At 34.5% G+C, this 17,427-nt stretch overlaps 2 protein-coding genes across 2 annotated transcripts; both read left to right on the forward strand.

Annotated features, from left to right (window-relative positions):
* Positions 1-2,176: 2,176 nt before the first annotated feature.
* LOC132068492 (O-fucosyltransferase 31-like) lies at positions 2,177-8,618 on the forward strand. Its single transcript, XM_059462095.1, has 11 exons — positions 2,177-2,327; positions 2,803-2,936; positions 4,560-4,622; positions 4,711-4,792; positions 4,938-5,008; positions 5,159-5,247; positions 5,329-5,532; positions 6,388-6,658; positions 7,305-7,532; positions 7,619-7,816; positions 7,963-8,618. Exons 2-11 carry the CDS (start codon positions 2,823-2,825, stop codon positions 8,170-8,172), a joined length of 1,530 nt encoding a protein of 509 aa, XP_059318078.1. The 5' UTR covers positions 2,177-2,327; positions 2,803-2,822; the 3' UTR covers positions 8,173-8,618.
* A 761-nt stretch (positions 8,619-9,379) lies between these two features.
* Positions 9,380-13,638, forward strand: LOC132066954 (kinase-interacting protein 1-like). Its single transcript, XM_059460138.1, has 2 exons — positions 9,380-9,848; positions 10,645-13,638. Exons 1-2 carry the CDS (start codon positions 9,755-9,757, stop codon positions 13,347-13,349), a joined length of 2,799 nt encoding a protein of 932 aa, XP_059316121.1. The 5' UTR covers positions 9,380-9,754; the 3' UTR covers positions 13,350-13,638.
* The last annotated feature ends 3,789 nt before the right edge of the window (positions 13,639-17,427 follow it).

Genomic DNA, 17,427 nt, shown 5'->3' on the forward strand with positions numbered 1-17,427 from the left:
GCTATTATCATTTTTTGTATTGTTACCATTCTCAAATAATAATTATAATAATTTTTTTCATATTATTGGTGATTTATTTAAATTTATTTGCAGAATTTTAATGAAAACTTTACTTTTGCTTATTTTTAGTAATAACATTATAAAATTGAAGATACATGAAACATACGCCTCGTTGATCCATGACACTTACGCCTCGCCCTCTGCTGCGTAAAACACCTCGCCTCATAAAACACTGGTTAATACAACGATCCGTAAATTAGTTAATACAAAAGAAAATAATAATATAATGGCATATCTAGTTAAGAAAAAATATACTACACAAACCAATCCAATATAGTAATAAATTTCTAGCCAAATATTACTATATACTACTCCCTTCGTCCAATTTAAGTATCTTATTTTTCTTTTTGGTCTGTCTAAAAAGAGTGTCTCTTTCTATATTTAGTAAATTGCCAATTCAAACACCATACAAGTCAAGTTTCAAACCACAAAATTCAAAGGACATTTTAATACATTATACACATCTTTAATTTAGAACTACGAGATTGAAAAGTCTCCCTATATTTCTTAGTAGGCGTTTGGCCATGTGATTTAGAATCATGATTTTATAATTTGATTTCAAATCAGCGTTTGTTTATGAAATTTGCACAAAATTCAACTTCAACTTCAACTTTATATCATGATTTCAAATTCTAAATTCTCCAAAAAGTAGGATTTGGGATTCTAAATCATGATTTCAAAGTTTTTTAAATGTAAAACTTGACCTATAAGTTTATAATTTGTAAAAAAAGACTCATCATTTTAAATTTTGCAAAAAAAGACTCGATGTGAAAAAATTGTCCACACCATGTGGAAGGATTACATTAAAGAATAGCTAGTTGCTACTATTGTAGCTTTTTTGGATCAATGAATCTTATTCAAATTATGTGTATTAAAAGTTTGTAATAGCATATAATTCCAAGCATTTACTTATAAGAGCAAGGGGGAGATATGCGATTTAGTATTGTGGCGCTTTAGGATATTCCGATACCTTATTGATAAACTATAATTTGTTCATTTGATAAGATTGTATAAGAATTGCGAGAAATTTCATAGTTTTCACAAACGTAGGGTCTATTGGAAACAACCTCCCTACCTCCAAAGTAGGGGCAAGGTGTGCGTACACTCTATTCTCCCCAAACCCCACTTTATGAGATTTCACTGGCTATGTTGTTGCTGTTGTTGTTGAGGAAAAATACAACATAAGAAATTCAAATTGCATGTTCAAACAAAATTTCAACTTCACGATTTCAAATCACTAATTTCAAATTACTGATTTCAAATCATGTCCAAACAGGTCCTTAAACTATATTTCTAGTCAAACTAAAAAACTTAAACGGGGACTGAGGGAGTAATATAAAATGGAAAAACCGTTCAAAAAAATAATCGAGAATCCCATATATTAAAAAGTTTCCTTTCTAGGTGAATTCCTTCTCAATGTCTAATTCTTCAGCTCCCTGTATCAGCAAAGCAGTGTCGTTAACGACCCACTTTTAACATTTCTGTGAAAATTCACGAGAAAAAACAATAAAAGACTCCAAAATTTCTTTCCTAATTTATCATTCCTCAAAGAAAAAAGACACCCCCATTAACTCCCACAAGAAAAATACTGTATAGTGAAAATCTTTTACAACTAAAAATCAAATCACTTCGTTGCAACCGTAAGCTTTCTGGATTTCTCTCTTGATTATTGTACTGTTTCAACCACAATATTTTTACTAATTCGTCTGTGTCAATTTATGTGCCATTCTTTACCTTTTAGTCAAATCTCAAACACCATTATATATTCTTTTCATTCACTTTTACTTGTCTAGTATTCTAAAAATATATCTTCACTTTGACTTATCACTTTTAGCGTATAATGAGAAGATAGTTTTTTTCCTTGTTTGTATTAATTATTCATTTTTCAAGTTCATTAAAATATGCACCAATTAATATGAGTATCATAGTAAATTACGCACTTTATTTATTATTTTATTTCTTAAGGAATGTGTAAAGTCGGACAAGTAAAAATGAATGAAAATAGTATTTATTAACAATGTAACTTTTAAATACTTATTTTACCTTAATGAGATGATTTATAGTCACGTAAATATGTGACTTATTTTCCAAAATCTGCTTTCACTTTTAACATTTCTGTGAAACTCACGAGAATATATACAATAACAAAGGACTCCAAAAACTCTTTCTCCACTTGTCATTCCTCAAAGAAAAACGACACCCCCTATTAACAAATAAATATAGTGAAAAACTTTTACAAGTAAAAATCAAATCACTTCATTGCAACTGTAAGCTTTCTATCCAACTCTACTATTGCTATAGTTGTTGATAATATTAATGTCTCATTTTGTTTTTCTTTTCTATTAATTCTTAAAAATGTGCTTTTTTTCTTATAGTATTTCTCCAAGATCAACACTATTGGACGATTCTGTTATTGATTTATTCGTATGCCTTTTAAGTATTTTAAATTATTAATTATTGTGACTTACAGTAGTATTTTTTGTGTAGTTTCTAAACATGTAAATTATTTTTTAAAAAATTTAAAGATTGTAACTCACCGTCAAAATAAAAAAGTTTAACCTCGAAATCCAAACTGTATCACGTAAATTGTGACAAAGGGAGTAGCTAATAATCATAATGTCTCCTTTTTTTCTGTTTTCTTTTCTATTAATTCTTGAAATGTGCCTTTTTTTCTTATAGTATTTCTCCAAGATTAATACTTTTGGATGATTGTGTTACTGATTATATTATTTATTTGATTAGGGGTTGAGGCAATTACCAGTATGAGGGTCTATCATAGAGGTGGGACTATGGCTGGTTGTTTTTTGCTGCTTTTGCCTATTTTGTTTCCCAGTCTATTCAGTCCTTTGAGCCATGCCTCGCCTTCCGTTTTCTCGGTATGATTCCAGTGTATATCACTTTGTATTGTAGTTTTCTTGCTTTATGTCATTAGAAAATTGACAGGACCAATTGTTGGTAGACAAATTATTGAGTGTTGTAGGAAATAAATTTAAATGGAATAGAACAAAGACGATTGCTCCACCTAAGTGGAACGAAAAGAAGGAATCGAAAAAGAAAAGGGGAGCTATTGTAAACTATGTTACTTGGACTCTCCTAAAATGTCGTCGGGTGCGTGCCGGATCCTTCAAAAGTAGTGTCTTTTAGGAGGATCCGACACGGGTGCGGCAACACTTTTGAAGAGTCCGAGTAACTTAGATTGTAAACAACAACAACAATATACCCGTATATGCGGATATATTCGGTCTGGGGAGGGTCGGGTGTACGCAGACCTTAACCCTACCTTTGTGGGGTAGAGAGGTTGCTTCCGATAGACCCCCAGCTCAAGAAAATCGTTTTTCAGAAAATGGTTTGAAAGAAATGCTAGTGTAAAAGCTGTGATGAAAATATTGAAGAAAGAACGGTACTGACTATACAAATATTAAAGATAACCAAGTTGAAAGGAACAACAGTAATAGATAATTCAAAGCATAAAACAATGCTAGCAAAAGGGGAGCTATTGTGAAGTCTAGAAAGGCAGAAGCGACAAATCGCCTATACCGAGTTCCCCAATAGCAGCTTAGTTTAGTAGCTTAACTTTTTCTACTGATGGGGCGCTGTTGGGTGCTTCTGATCAATAGAACACGAGGGGATTGGTGACTTAGGTGTTTGGTTTAGCAGTAAGAGCATAGCATGTGTTATATAGTTAGGCCCATGCTCGTGTCCGAGCCCTGCCGGAGACAAAAGTCTAGTTTCAAGTGGAGAAGGTTAGAGAGGAGTGACTCATTATTCCCCGAGTTCCAAATATAGCTCATTCTCGGGGATTTCTCAGTTATACAAAAAAAAAAAAATTATTGAGGATTGGTATGGCTGACACCTACAAGTTTGGGGTGAAATGTGATTGTTGTTGTGAAGTCCTTTTTTTTTTCTTTTTCTTTTCCTTTTTGCAAGTAACCATATAGCGATCTTTAGTAATGTTGTTTCTTCAATGTATTTTTTTTCCTTCTAAGTTGTGCTGTTTTTTCCTTTAGCTTTTGGCGTTAATGAGGTCTGTTGGGAATGAAAGAAAATGGTTCCTGAGGATGGATGATAAAGTGGAAAAGCATAAAAATAAAGTCTTTGAAGTGAAAATTGTAACAGAGTAAGAGTAGATTCTATGGAGGATCAATTGAAGGGGTAGGACTGTAAAACACTTGGGGTGTCATATTTAATCTTGGGTTGTTGAGTTGGAAGTGGATGGATAATCAGTGATTTTGAAACCAGAAAGCAACTGAAAAGCAGAACTCCATAGAACAAGAGACGGTGCGGATAAATTGGATTAAACAACCTCTGTGAAAATTTAGACTCCCTTTCTCCTAATTCCTTATCTGCATTTAATGAACTTTAACAGCTTGGGGAAGACGGTCAATTTGTGCTGCAAATACATGCCTTTGGTTTTCACTTCATGATTCGGCTTGCAACATATATAGAAGTTCGATTCTTGAGGCAAGTTTTTATATCTGTCATCCAATTTGCATCTTCAGGAATGGAATGCTCCGAAACCCAGGCACTCACTTCTTCTGAAAAGTGCTCTACAACGCCAAACTGTACGTCAGCATTCATGCGTTCCTCCAAATTTTATTCATGTTGCCCAGAGACCGGTTTTACTATCTTATTCTGTTCTCTTCCATTTAGTTCTCTGAAGAACAATCTGACCTTTGGATGCCTTTGACCTTCCAAGGATGGAAACCCTGTGCTGAATCTAACATTGCCTCGAGTAAGTACCTATGGATCAGTTCTTCAAATTTACTTCAACTTTTATATGTTTCAAATCTCTGTGCAGAAATCTTTCATTTTGTAGCATCAACTTGATCTTTCGTATACCCTTTTTTTCTAATTTACTGGTACTTAAATGCATGCAGCACTACCTGAAAAATCTGAGGGATACATTCAAGTGTTCCTTGATGGAGGGTTAAATCAACAAAGGATGGCGGTGCGTATCTTGAGTATCCATAGTTTATGGGGACAACATAGATGACCAATGCATTTCATAGGAATGTTTTTACCATGGATGCCATTTCTCAAGTTACCTAACAAGCTGTTGTGAGATGATTACTGACATGTGTATTTCTTGATGAACAAGATCTGTGATGCAGTTGTTGTTGCCAAGATTCTGAATGCTACGCTTGTGATCCCTTATTTGGAAGTGAATCCTGTTTGGCAAGATTCGAGGTCTCTGTAATATAATGCTACATTGGTTATTGAGTTTCATTTTTAAAATACATATTACAAGTTATCTGCCTCTTCTTACAGCACATTCATGGATATATTTGATGTGGATCATTTCATCAAGGCCTTGAAAGACGATGTAGCAATAGTTAAAGAGCTACCAGATGAATTCTCTTGGAGCACACGAGAGTATTATGCAACTGCTATTCGACCTACCAGAATCAAGACAGCACCAGTTCATGCTTCTACAAACTGGTATTTGGACAATGTATTGCCTGTCCTACAAAGGTAGCTCACTTGATTGATTTTTCTATTCAAATTCAGATGTTGAATATATTTGGTATTGGTACCAACGCATGTGTTCACTTTCTTGATAACTAGGATGACAAATCAAAAGGCTAAGGCCTAATTACTTTTGGTTGCTGGTTAGAGAGGAGGTATCCATGTATTAACACTAGTGTACCTTTATACATTGTTTGGTCACAAAAATAGAGAAAAATAATCCACAAAGAATCTAGCATAGGTTATACAATGTTTGATTGTTTTTTTACTCTTTTCCACAAAAAACATAGCTTTGCTAATACAATGTCTGGTTCATGTTTTTCTTTTTTGAATAACTAATACATGTATAAGTTATGAGGAAATCTATGTATTATTTTATGCAAGGTAGAAGATGGAATAACTAAACCCTGCATAACTAACCACTGCATTATTAATACCTCCATAACTCTAACCAACAACCAAACAACCCTTAGAGTATTCTAAGTGCTTTTAAATTTTTAGAAAAATGCTTCAAAAGGTCTACAACACAGCTCTAGACTTTGTTTTCATGCTAGACATAATGCTATTTACTGATAGTATTCAAAGAGCTTTTGAATTTCTAGAAAAAATCTTCTAAAATTCTACAGTCTAGCAATAGCTGGCTAGCTGTAGTTTTATTGTTATGCTAGATATAACGACATTCATTCATAATACCGACAAACAAATAATTGCATATTTCCTTCATGTGAATTACTTTAGTTGATTAATAGAAACCGGATTGTGACCGTATGTTAAGCTTACATGAGCAGCTTGGCAAATAGTTTGCCTATGTTTGGAGTCGGCTCGTTAAAATAACATTTTCGTTTTTGTAAAATGATTCAGTTATGGGATTGCTGCCATAGCACCATTTTCTCACCGACTGACATTTGATAACTTGCCTAAGCGCCTCCAACACCTTCGATGTAAAGTGAACTTTCAAGCACTAGTCTTTGTTCCTCACATAAGAAATCTCGGAGATGTCCTTGTCAATCGCCTCAGAGATCCTTCTGCCAAAAGCAATATGGTTGGTAGTAATAACTACCTTAGACAGGTTAGTGAAAAGTACAAACAAGGAGCAGGGAAGTTTGTTGTTCTTCACCTTCGCTTTGACAAGGTAAAAACACTCTTATTCTTTTAGCAGTTACATGATTATAGTCAAAATTTGTGCTCTTTGCATTACAATGATTTTATCTGCCTGAAGCGCTCTGGAAGTCTCAACTTAAGGATCCATTTTCTGCTTTCACATCACCTTTCCTAGTTCTGTCTTCCTTTGCATGTTAACGTATGTGCCGTCCTGCAGTATCTTCTGATCAAATAACTAGTTTATGATTTTCTGGGTGAGTTTTTGAAACTTGAGACCTGTTAAAGTCGATCACATTTTTTCAGTTTTGAGCTTTCAAATTCTTGCCAGTTGCCCTTCATCCACAGTGTAACTAGGAGTGGCAAACACGGGGGGGGGGGCGCTGGGGGGTGTTGATAACAGGTTACAAAAATGGATAAGATATCTGAACCCCCCCCCCCCCCCCCCCCCCCCCCCCCCATATTTAAAAGCGAACATAAGCTTGGACTCCCAAAAAGCAAGAACTGATGAAAAATAACAATGATAATATGGAAATCCTTTTTTTTAGTGGATAATATCCATATTTTCTCCAATTTTAAAAGTCAGATATCCGACCCACGTCTAATGGGTCGGATTGGATGATTACTTGTTTTTTTCAACCATTTTGCCAGACCTAAATGTAACCTTGTTATCTTTCCAGGATATGGCTGCACATTCAGCCTGTGATTTTGGTGGTGGAAAGGCTGAAAAACTCGCATTAGCTAAGTACAGGCAAGTGATTTGGCAGGGAAGAGTCTTAAACTCTCAATTTACTGATGAAGAGTTGAGAAGTCAAGGAAGGTGCCCATTGACTCCAGAAGAAATCGGATTACTGTTGGCAGCTTTGGGATTTGACAATAGCACTCGATTGTATCTTGCCTCCCATAAGGTCACCATTCCATTATATCTTTTCAAGATTATCTGAACCTGTATTTTTGTGTTCTACACTTACTCCTTTTATGTTATTGTTTCCAGGTTTATGGTGGGGAAGCTCGGATATCGACCCTTAGAAGTTTGTTTCCCCTGATGGAAGACAAAAAGAGCCTTGCCTCTTCAGATGAAAGAGCTCTTATAAAAGGGAAGGCTTCTTTACTGGCTGCAGTTGATTATTACGTCAGCATGCACAGTGATATTTTCGTTTCTGCTTCCCCAGGAAATATGCACAATGCAATGGTGATTACCCGCGGTTTTCCTTTTGTTACAAAGACTATAATCTGTTTAAGTTCAGATCCAATTGAACTTTGTATCCAAGGAGCAAACTTTGTTTAAAGATTTATTTGAATCCCATATGATCTGGCTAATCAACTTGAAATCAACAGGTGGGGCATCGAACGTACTATAATCTGAAGACAATAAGGCCTAACATGGTCTTATTAGGCCAGCTTTACCTGAATAAAACGCTGAGTTGGCCAGATTTCCGAGAGGCAATTGTCGAAGGGCACAAGAACCGACAAGGGCAGATCAGACTTCGCAAACCCAAACAATCGGAGTATACGTATCCTGCTCCCGATTGCATGTGCCAGGGTTAAAATTACCTAAATTGATGGCTGTGAGTGCCCTACAGATCTTTGTTGACGTAAAGCTATCGCTCGTGCCTCCAGAGTTAAAATAAAATGCCAACCCTTATATCCTAATGATGTATTTGTGTTGCCACAAGAAAGTTGCTGCTCTTGTGGAATGTGTTACGATCTGGTACTAGTCCTGTCAAGACCATGATACATGGAGCATCTTAGGCCAAAGATATGTTACTATGTTTAGCAGTTTTCTGAACCACTGAAATGAATATTACTGTGAAGAGTGTTTCTTTTGGCTATGGTAGAAAACTAGAAATGATCAACAAATTACCAAATGACAGCCAATGAATGATTTTTTTTTCTTGATTGACCTTTTAGATCTTTGTAGAGGCAGATCAAGAGAAATGCCATTATTATGTATTAACAATATGATAGATTTACAAGAGTACATCATTATAAGACATTTTGAGGATCTTCTCTCTCAAATTTGCATAAGATAAAGTTGTTCTACAGGATGTGTTAGCTTACCCGTATACAATGGCGCACGCAAGCCGTGCGAGATGTCTAACATTTTAAAAAGTGATAAATCATTATAATAACAAGTGGTATCATTTTTTAAATATTTTTATTTTGCTTATTCTATTATACATATCTAGTAAAAGTTGACCGTGTACCATGCAGACCCAAAATGTGAACAAGGGAATTGTAATTCGAACCTACGGCGTCAAGCAATTTTTGGATGGTCTTTGTCGGTACAATAAAAGTTTCTCTTATATCAATAAGGATTTCAAAGTTAATATATATAGAAAAAAATATTATTTACTTATTTATACAAACAGAATTTTTCGGCTTTGAGCCCCTTCATTATTTGTGACTTTGCCATCACTTGTGTAATGGCAAAAATTAACAAGAATTTTGCTTGTTGCGTTAGGTAAAAAGAACGAAATATGATATGAAAGTGTAACGGCAAGGGTATTTTTGTTGACAACTTCTAACTGCAAACAAAGTTAAGTGAAAGTCGATAGTTCAGACATACATTTGAACCTGTTCCCAACATAATTGTTTTTTTTTTTTGTTTTTTTTTTTCCTCTTATTTTTTCTTCTTTGTGGGATGACAAGCTGTTTAGCACCAATTTATGCCACGTTAATAAAGATTTGCAAATTGGCTTTAATTTATCGATTGAGAGAGAGAGAAGGATCCAACACTCATTTTGGGGCGAAATGAGCTCTCAACCTTAACCTCATAATTAATCATATATATCATTTCACATTGAAGTTTCCAACAAGAAATCTTGAGTTTGTTTGTTTAATAGTTGATATTTTCTCCTATTTGAATCTATATTCCTCTTACTAAGAGATTGTTGTTTTTGTGGAAAGAGGAAGGATCATGATGTTGACAAGATAAAATTTTGAGTATTTGTTTTCATTGTTTTCTTTTTTCAGTTTGAAATATTTGTTTTGTGGAAAAAAGAGGAAGGATCAAGAGTTGACAAGATGACAAATTTTGAGTTTTAGTTGTTTTTGCATTTCCTTTTTGTTAAAAAAAAAAAAATTCTTAAGATATTGTGGAAAAGAGAAAGGATAAAAAAATAACAAGATGTTACAAAGAGCAGCAAGTAATGCATATTCATGGTGGGCAGCTAGCCACATTAGGACCAAGCAATCCAAATGGCTTGAACAGAGCCTTCAAGGTAAAAAACATTTACAAAGGCTAACAAGTTTTGTCTTCACTCTTCATCAAATTTTGGTTGTGGTGGGAGCATTCAATATTAAGGAAAAGGCATAATTAAAAAAAATTATTGGATTATTGAGCCAAAAAGCAAAAAAGACATGCGATGTTGAATATATTCCATAATAGCTTTTGTGAGTCAAGATTCATATAGCTTGATCCCAACTTATTTGAGATTGAGGCGTAATTATTGTTATTGTTGTTGTACATGCTATAGCATTTTGTTATGAATACGAAGGTGCAATGCGTTACACAATAGGGTTCAAAGCAGAGTTACGTGGTACTTGTGTTGGTGGGAGATACACACACGTAATAGAATAGTTTATAAGTCGCAAATTGACTTGACCAAAATGATTATGAAAAAAATATGTTAAAAAAAGGTATAAAGGTCAAACATTCATGCATGTGTCTGTGTGTACTATGCTAGCTTGGGTTCCAGTTCATAATCAGGCTAAGAGTTTTAACAGGAAACAATCATACCCAATGCTAAACTTTGATGAAATTATGTTTTGCAACACTTTCTCTTCTTTTTTCTTTTTCATAGTGGAACTGCATGATCTTGTTCCATTTTTACTCAATTTCAAACCAGGAAGAAAGATTCTATTGGAGGGTTCAAACAATGACTAGATTGCACATTCTTACGGTCCATGTGCAAAGTTTGATATGTTTTCTCTTGCTTATATAGTTTGTTAACGTATCAGTATTTCTCTTAATTGGGTATGAAAAACAACTCTGATATATTTGTGGCATAATAATAGATATGCAAGAGAAGGTGGAGAGTGTGGTTAAGCTCATTGAAGAGGATGGAGATTCATTTGCAAAAAGGGCTGAAATGTACTACAAGAAAAGGCCAGAGCTGATAAACTTCGTGGAAGAATCTTATCGTGCTTATCGAGCTTTGGCTGAACGATATGATCATTTATCGAAGGAATTGCAGGCTGCAAACAACACCATCGCTGCTGTTTTCCCCGAACAAATTCAACTAGCAATGGAAGAGGAGGACGAATATGGCACCCCTAAAACTCCAAAAATTCCCCGGCAAATTCCCACATCAAGCGGATCAAACGTTCCAAAGGTTCCAAAAGCTCCAATAAAACAGTTGAAGGGCCTTATAACGACAGCTTCAAAGAAGTTGCAAGGCAAGAAATCATCCAAAAAGATAGATGCAAGTAAAAGTGTTCCAAAATCCGGTTTGCAAAAAAGCGAAGCTCTTGAAGAGATCGACAAGCTTCAGAAAGATATTTTGGCTTTACAGACTGTGAAAGAGTTTGTAAAGAGTTCTTATGAATCCGGGCTCGCAAAGTACAAGGGAATTGAAAGCCAGATCATGGAAAAGCAACAGAAGATATGTAAACTAGAGGATGAATTTGGTGAGGGCCGTGTTATTGACGATAACGACGCGCGCACATTGATGGCTGAAGCAGCACTAAAATCATGTCAAGAAACATTGGCTCAGATCCAGGAGAAACAAGAAAAATCGACGAGAGAAGCGAACAAGGAATTCTCAAAAATTGAAGATGCTAGTAAGAAACTGAAGTCCTTCAAGCATAAGCATTTTGGTGATCAGATTGATGAAACAAAGCCAGATGAAAAGGGTAATGCCACTAAAGCAGCAGACGAATCTCAGAGCCTAAGCCAAGAATTGACCAAGGAGATCGAAGTTTTGCAGGACAAAATTAAGGGGCAATTCGATACAAGCTCGATGGCATCTCTAACTGTGACACAACTGGCAGAGAAAATCGATGAGCTTGTGAGTGAAATAGTCAGCCTCGAAACAGCAGTTTCAGCTCAAACTGTTCTAATCAACAGAGTAAGATCAGAAGCCGATGATCTCCAATCACAAATTCATGTTTTGGAAGATGATAAGGAACCGTTGACAGATGATAATAAACAGAATCTCAAAATCAGCCTGATGGCTGCAGAGGAAAAGTTGCACAGTATCCAAAACATGAACCAAGATGTTGAATGTCAAAACAGTAGCTTTCAGACTTGTTTCACCACAGCTCGTACGAGTCTTGATTGTTTAGCTGAGAAACTGAGTAGTGTGAAACCGGATGAGGAGATCCAAGACGAAGACGAGCCCGTCGTTAAGGTCAATTCTCCAGAAGAGCCAAGAAAACAGGAAGTTCATCAAAGTGAAAGTGAAGATCCTAAGAACTTAAGTATCTCAAAAACAGAAGATAAAGAAGTTAAAAAAGAAGAATCTCCCAAGACAATTGTTAGTACTAATAAAGAAGAGGAAGTTATTGAAACCATAAATAATCATTCCAATTCCAAAATTTTGGAGCAAACACAAGCTGAAAAAGTTGATGAGAATCCAAAAGTCATGACTCATGAAGCGCTATCACACGAAAATGAGGAGAAAGGCGACGAGCCTAACTGGCAGGAGTTGCTGTCAAGTCGGTTGGAGGATAGGGAAAAGACACTCTTAGCAGAATATACTACCGTTCTCAGGAATTATAAGGAAGTAAAGAGGAAGCTAAGTGACAAGGAGAAGAAAGATAGGGACACCGAATTTGAAGTCACATTGCAGATGAGGGAGCTTAAAAGTGCTATCGCAAAGAGGGACGAAGAGATAAATAGTCTACGCGGGAAATTAAACGTTCTACAAGGAGATAATGTTACTGAAAGCAAAGCATTGGAGGAAGAGAAACAGAAAGCGTCCGATCCTTCAGATGATCAAACCTTAAAATCCGATGACATGGCAGAGATAGAGGACAAAGATAATTGTAACAACGATCAAGATAATACAAAGATGACTGTGGTCGACGAACATACATCTCCCTCGCCTCTTGAGGAAAAGTTCCGGTTGGAAATTGACTCAATGCTAGACGAAAACTTGGATTTCTGGCTAAGATTCAGCTCAACATTTCATCAGATACAAAAATTCAAGACGACGGTCCAAGATTTGCAGAGTGAAGTATCTAAACTAAGTGAAAAAGAGACGGAAGAGAGCAGTAGTACTAAAGCAGACATGAAATCAGAAATCAGGCCTATATATAAACACATGCGCGAAATTCAAAATGAGTTGGGAGTATGGTTAGAACAAAGTGTCCCATTGAAAGATGAAATGAAACGTAGGTCAACATCGTTGTGCAGAATTCAGGAAGAGATTACAAAAGCTTTAAAGGAAGGAGAGGAAGAAGATGAGATCAGATTCAGTAGTCATCAAGCTGCAAAGTTGCAAGGCGAAGTCTCGAACATGAAACAAGAGAACAAAAAGGTAAAAAAGGAATTGGAAGCCGGTGTTGATCATATAACTACACTACAAGTAGATGTCGAAAAGACGGTAACAAAGTTAGAGAAAGAGTTTGGACTTGCTGCTGGAAATCAGCAACAAGTTAATAACTCAGCGGGCGGATCAATTCCTTTAAGATCATTCATTTTTGGAACTAAACCGAAGAAGCAGAGGCGTTCGGTCTTTTCCAGCTTCCAAAACAATAGGAAAGTCTTTTCTTTGTAGATGGATCTTGTTTTTTCATCTTCCCTTTTCATTTATTTCTTTTTGGTCTCATTCTTCTCCAGTGTATACACAGTGTATCTTCACTTGCTGAATTTTTGTTCTTCCTTTTCTTGTTTGTTCAAATTTGGGGAAAAAACCGAGATTGTATGTATGTCATGTTGTCTTGATAGTGTAAGCAGGTAATATTTTTTTTTTTTCTTTCGTGCAGCCTTCTTCATTAGCACAATTTTTAGTTGAAATTGTGAGACAATCTACTAGTTGTGACTCTTAATATGTATGTAGTTGTTCTGATTATTTGTAAACTATCAGAGACTATACCAATTACCATTTTAGTTGTGAAATTTGAATTTTTTTCCCCTCTTTTATTAAGCCTGATATCATAACTACATGATTTAAAAAGGATTAATAGCGCGAAACCTATGTTGTAAGATGAGGGTGTGCCAGTACCTAGAGAGTTCGACAAAATCTTCATATATACATGTAAATATCTTAACGAAGCATCTTCACAAGAGTTATGGTGGCTGTAAGAAGACTTCTGACTTCTGAGGGCCGTTTGTTTGTGTTTTTAAGAGAGTAAGATGTTTGAATCTGAATATGCATTTGAATATTCGGATGTTCTACTAAATGATTAGGATTGTTTATATTTTTGACACCTGCATTTTTAAAGTTATCTGTATTAAGAAATTAATGATTTAAATATATATTCACAAATTATTAGATTGTAAGGTGGCGGCAGGTCGAGGTATTTGGAAGGTGTTTTACACGCGAGACGGGTGGTGGCGGTGATGGTTGGCAGTGGTGGTGGCCGTGCGATGGTGGAGGAGCTAGGTTCACTACAAGAAAAAATATATGTGGCAACAAATTTTTTTTTTATTGCCATAGATTGATTATTGTTGCAAAAAGTATTTTTGGCAATAAAAAAAAATATTTTGTTGCATGAACTTTTCCCAACGGCTGTTATTGCAACAACATGCAACGACTTTTTTTTTTTTTGTTCCAAAATACTTTACCTTGACGTCAATAATCAATACTTATGAAAATTAAATTCTTTGACAACAAAAAAATCATTTGCCAACAATAAAACTAAGTTGTTGCCAAATATAATTTTTTTTGTTGCGATATCTTTACTTTCTTGTATTGGTTGTAATGGCTAGCCATAATGGTTTGCATTTTTGTTCTTTGTTTGTTCAAATTTGGGGGGAAAATCGAGATTGTATTTATGTCATGTTGTCTTGATAATGTAAGCAGCTAAATTTTTCTTCGTGCATTGTTCTTCATTAGCAAAATCTTTAGTTGAAATTGTGAGACAATCTACTAGCTGTGAATCTTACAATATGTTTGGATGGTTGTTACCTATTGTATTGCATTGTATTGTATTGTTGATATAATTACAATATGTGTTTTGATTGTTACTTAAATTTTATTGTACCGTATTTTTAATTTCATCCTTATGTAACGACGAAAAGTCTCATTTAGTGTAACAATCGATTTGATGTGATCGCGTCGTTACCTTTTTCACCCTTATTTTGAGTTTGCTTATTATTTAATAATCATATTTTATTCTTTACCCTACTTTTTACAGTACCCCGTATCCTATTTTTCTTCATAATAAAGTAAGTCTATTCTTCAGATTGTTGATGTGTGGCATAATGTAACAACGGAAACGATCAATTTTTCCAAACATTATATTCATCAAAATAATACAGTACAATACAATACATTATGAAACTATGTGTAACAACCATCCAAACAATTAGAGACTACACCAATTTCCAATTTAGTTGTGAAATTTGAAAATCTTTCTTTTTTATTAAGCCTGTTAACATAATTACGTGATTTAGAAAGGGTTAATAGCGCGGACCTATGTTGTAAGATGGGAGTGTGCCAGTACCTGGAGAGTTCGGCAAAATCTAATTATATAAATGTAAATATCTTAAAGAAGCATCTGTCTTAACAAGAGTTATGGTAGCTGTAAGAAGACTTCTAAGGGGACGTTTGTTTTTTATGTTTGAATCTGAATATGTATTTGAATAATAAGGATGTTGTATTAAATGAATAGGATTGTTTATTTTTTGATATCTGAATGTTTAAAATTATTTGGATTAAGAAATTAATGACTTAAATATTACATTCACAAATTATTAGATTGTTAGGTGGTGGCAGGTCGCGAGGTATTTGGAAGGTAGTTTACATGAGGTAGGAGTTGTGGTGATGGTTGACAGTGATGGTGTTGGTGGTGGTAGTGGTAGGTAATGGTTGGCATTAAGCTCTTTTGCAAGTCTTTTGGTAAACTGATGCTAAAGTCTGGCATCAATGGTGTGGATGGTTGTTGCAATGGTGGTGGTGGTTGTAGCTAGCGATGATGCATGATTGGTGCATGGAGGTATCTAGCATTTTAAGTTGGTTTCAATTGAGCCCCTAACTTTCGACTCGGAGTATATATTTATGTATAAAAGTTTATTAAAATTGTAATAAATTATAGATATGAACCCATAACTTTAAAAATATAATGAGTTCAATACTAAAATTTTTGAGACTGAACCCATAGAATTTAAATTTTGGATCTGCCTCTAATAGTAGTGGTGGTGATGGATGAGAGTGGATGGTATTATGGTGGTGGTGGTTGGAGTTGTGATGGAAGAAGTGGTTGGTGTTAGAGTGATTGACGGTGGTGGTGGAGGTGGGTAGCAGGTGACAGGGGAGGTTGTGCAGTGGTGGCGGACGGTAATTGCTGACAGATCTAGCAATAGTAAAAAGTCATCTTTGCAAAAATAAATCTTTGAATAACCTGTTAATAACGTTATGGTCATGTTAAAAAAGAATTTAAATTAGATTCAAACCTCACTTAAGTGTAAACTAATGAGGACTAAGTCCTTCATGTGATGAAACTTTAGGGTTCTATCTTTTTATTTTCTTTCTTAAGCCTATGTTTGTCGTTTTTTTTGTTTGTTTTATTTTGGTTGTTCTACTTTTCATTTTTTGCTTCTAATTTGATTATCTATCTATACTATTATAAAGGTACGAAGCTCCTTACTGAAATATCGTCTCATTTGTTTGCCCTTTACCTTGTTTGGATGGTTGTTACATATCGTTTCATAATGTATCATATTGTACTGTATTATTTTGCCGAATACAAAGTTTCAGATTAATTGTATCGTTTTCCGTCGTTATAGAATGCCTCACATCAGCAATTTTAAGGATAAAGCTATGAGAAAAATAGAGTACGGGGTAAAAGTATTTTATAAAATGAGAAGAAAAAAAAAGGTAAAGAAACGATCACAACAAATCAGTCGTTACATAAAATGGGACTTTTGTTGTTACATAACGATGAATTTAACTATATGATACAATAAAGTTTAAATAACAATCAAAACAAACATTGTATTTAAACTAACAACGCAATACAATACAATACAATACAATACAATACAATACAATAGGCAACAACCACCCAAACAAGCCTCATTAGACAAAATTATAATTTGTTTACTTTCCTATACTTTAAGACTTTGAAATTAATTAAAATTTTACTTTTTAAATCTTTCTTTATTTGAACTAGAATAATTTTCCTCAATTATATTTCAACTCCTTTCCTCTTGTGTATGAACAACGGAGAACATCAATTTGATAAATGATTGTAACTATAAATGTATTCTGATAACGACTTTTTATTTAAAATAAGGGTTTACCTAATAACAATGTTATTTTTCTAAGACACTTTACGATGTATTTATTTGAAGAGTAGTTAACGTAACAATTTGTGGAATCAAATGCAGAATCTAACATGCATGTGTGACTACCAAACTAATTAGATTGGCGAAATTTGTTTTCACTTCATGAAATCGTTTTAATCAGAATTGTTAAATCCGTATTTTCTAAAATAACACACATAAAGAAAATAGCATTAGATTTTATGACAAATTAATAGAAGGATTATTTTAGCAATAATGTTAATCAACTTAAATAAAACTGTACAAATAACCTAGGTTAAGAAGATTAATATTATGTACATACTATAAAAAGATAGGGATATTACATATCTGAAGAATTAAAGATGTCAAAGGTAAAATAAAAAATA

Source organism: Lycium ferocissimum, chromosome 8 (assembly GCF_029784015.1).
Source record: "Lycium ferocissimum isolate CSIRO_LF1 chromosome 8, AGI_CSIRO_Lferr_CH_V1, whole genome shotgun sequence".
Taxonomy (NCBI): Eukaryota; Viridiplantae; Streptophyta; class Magnoliopsida; order Solanales; family Solanaceae; genus Lycium; species Lycium ferocissimum.

Excerpts from the sequence above, each read along its gene's own strand:
- LOC132068492 (XM_059462095.1), top strand. The coding sequence starts at position 2,823 with ATGAGGGTCTATCATAGAGGTGGGACTATGGCTGGTTGTTTTTTGCTG. Across the intron at positions 4,623-4,710 it reads GTGCTCTACAACGCCAAACT|TTCTCTGAAGAACAATCTGA; the intron begins GTACGTCAGCAT and ends TCTTCCATTTAG. Across the intron at positions 4,793-4,937 it reads TGAATCTAACATTGCCTCGA|CACTACCTGAAAAATCTGAG; the intron begins GTAAGTACCTAT and ends AAATGCATGCAG.
- LOC132066954 (XM_059460138.1), top strand. The coding sequence starts at position 9,755 with ATGTTACAAAGAGCAGCAAGTAATGCATATTCATGGTGGGCAGCTAGC. Across the intron at positions 9,849-10,644 it reads GCTTGAACAGAGCCTTCAAG|ATATGCAAGAGAAGGTGGAG; the intron begins GTAAAAAACATT and ends GCATAATAATAG.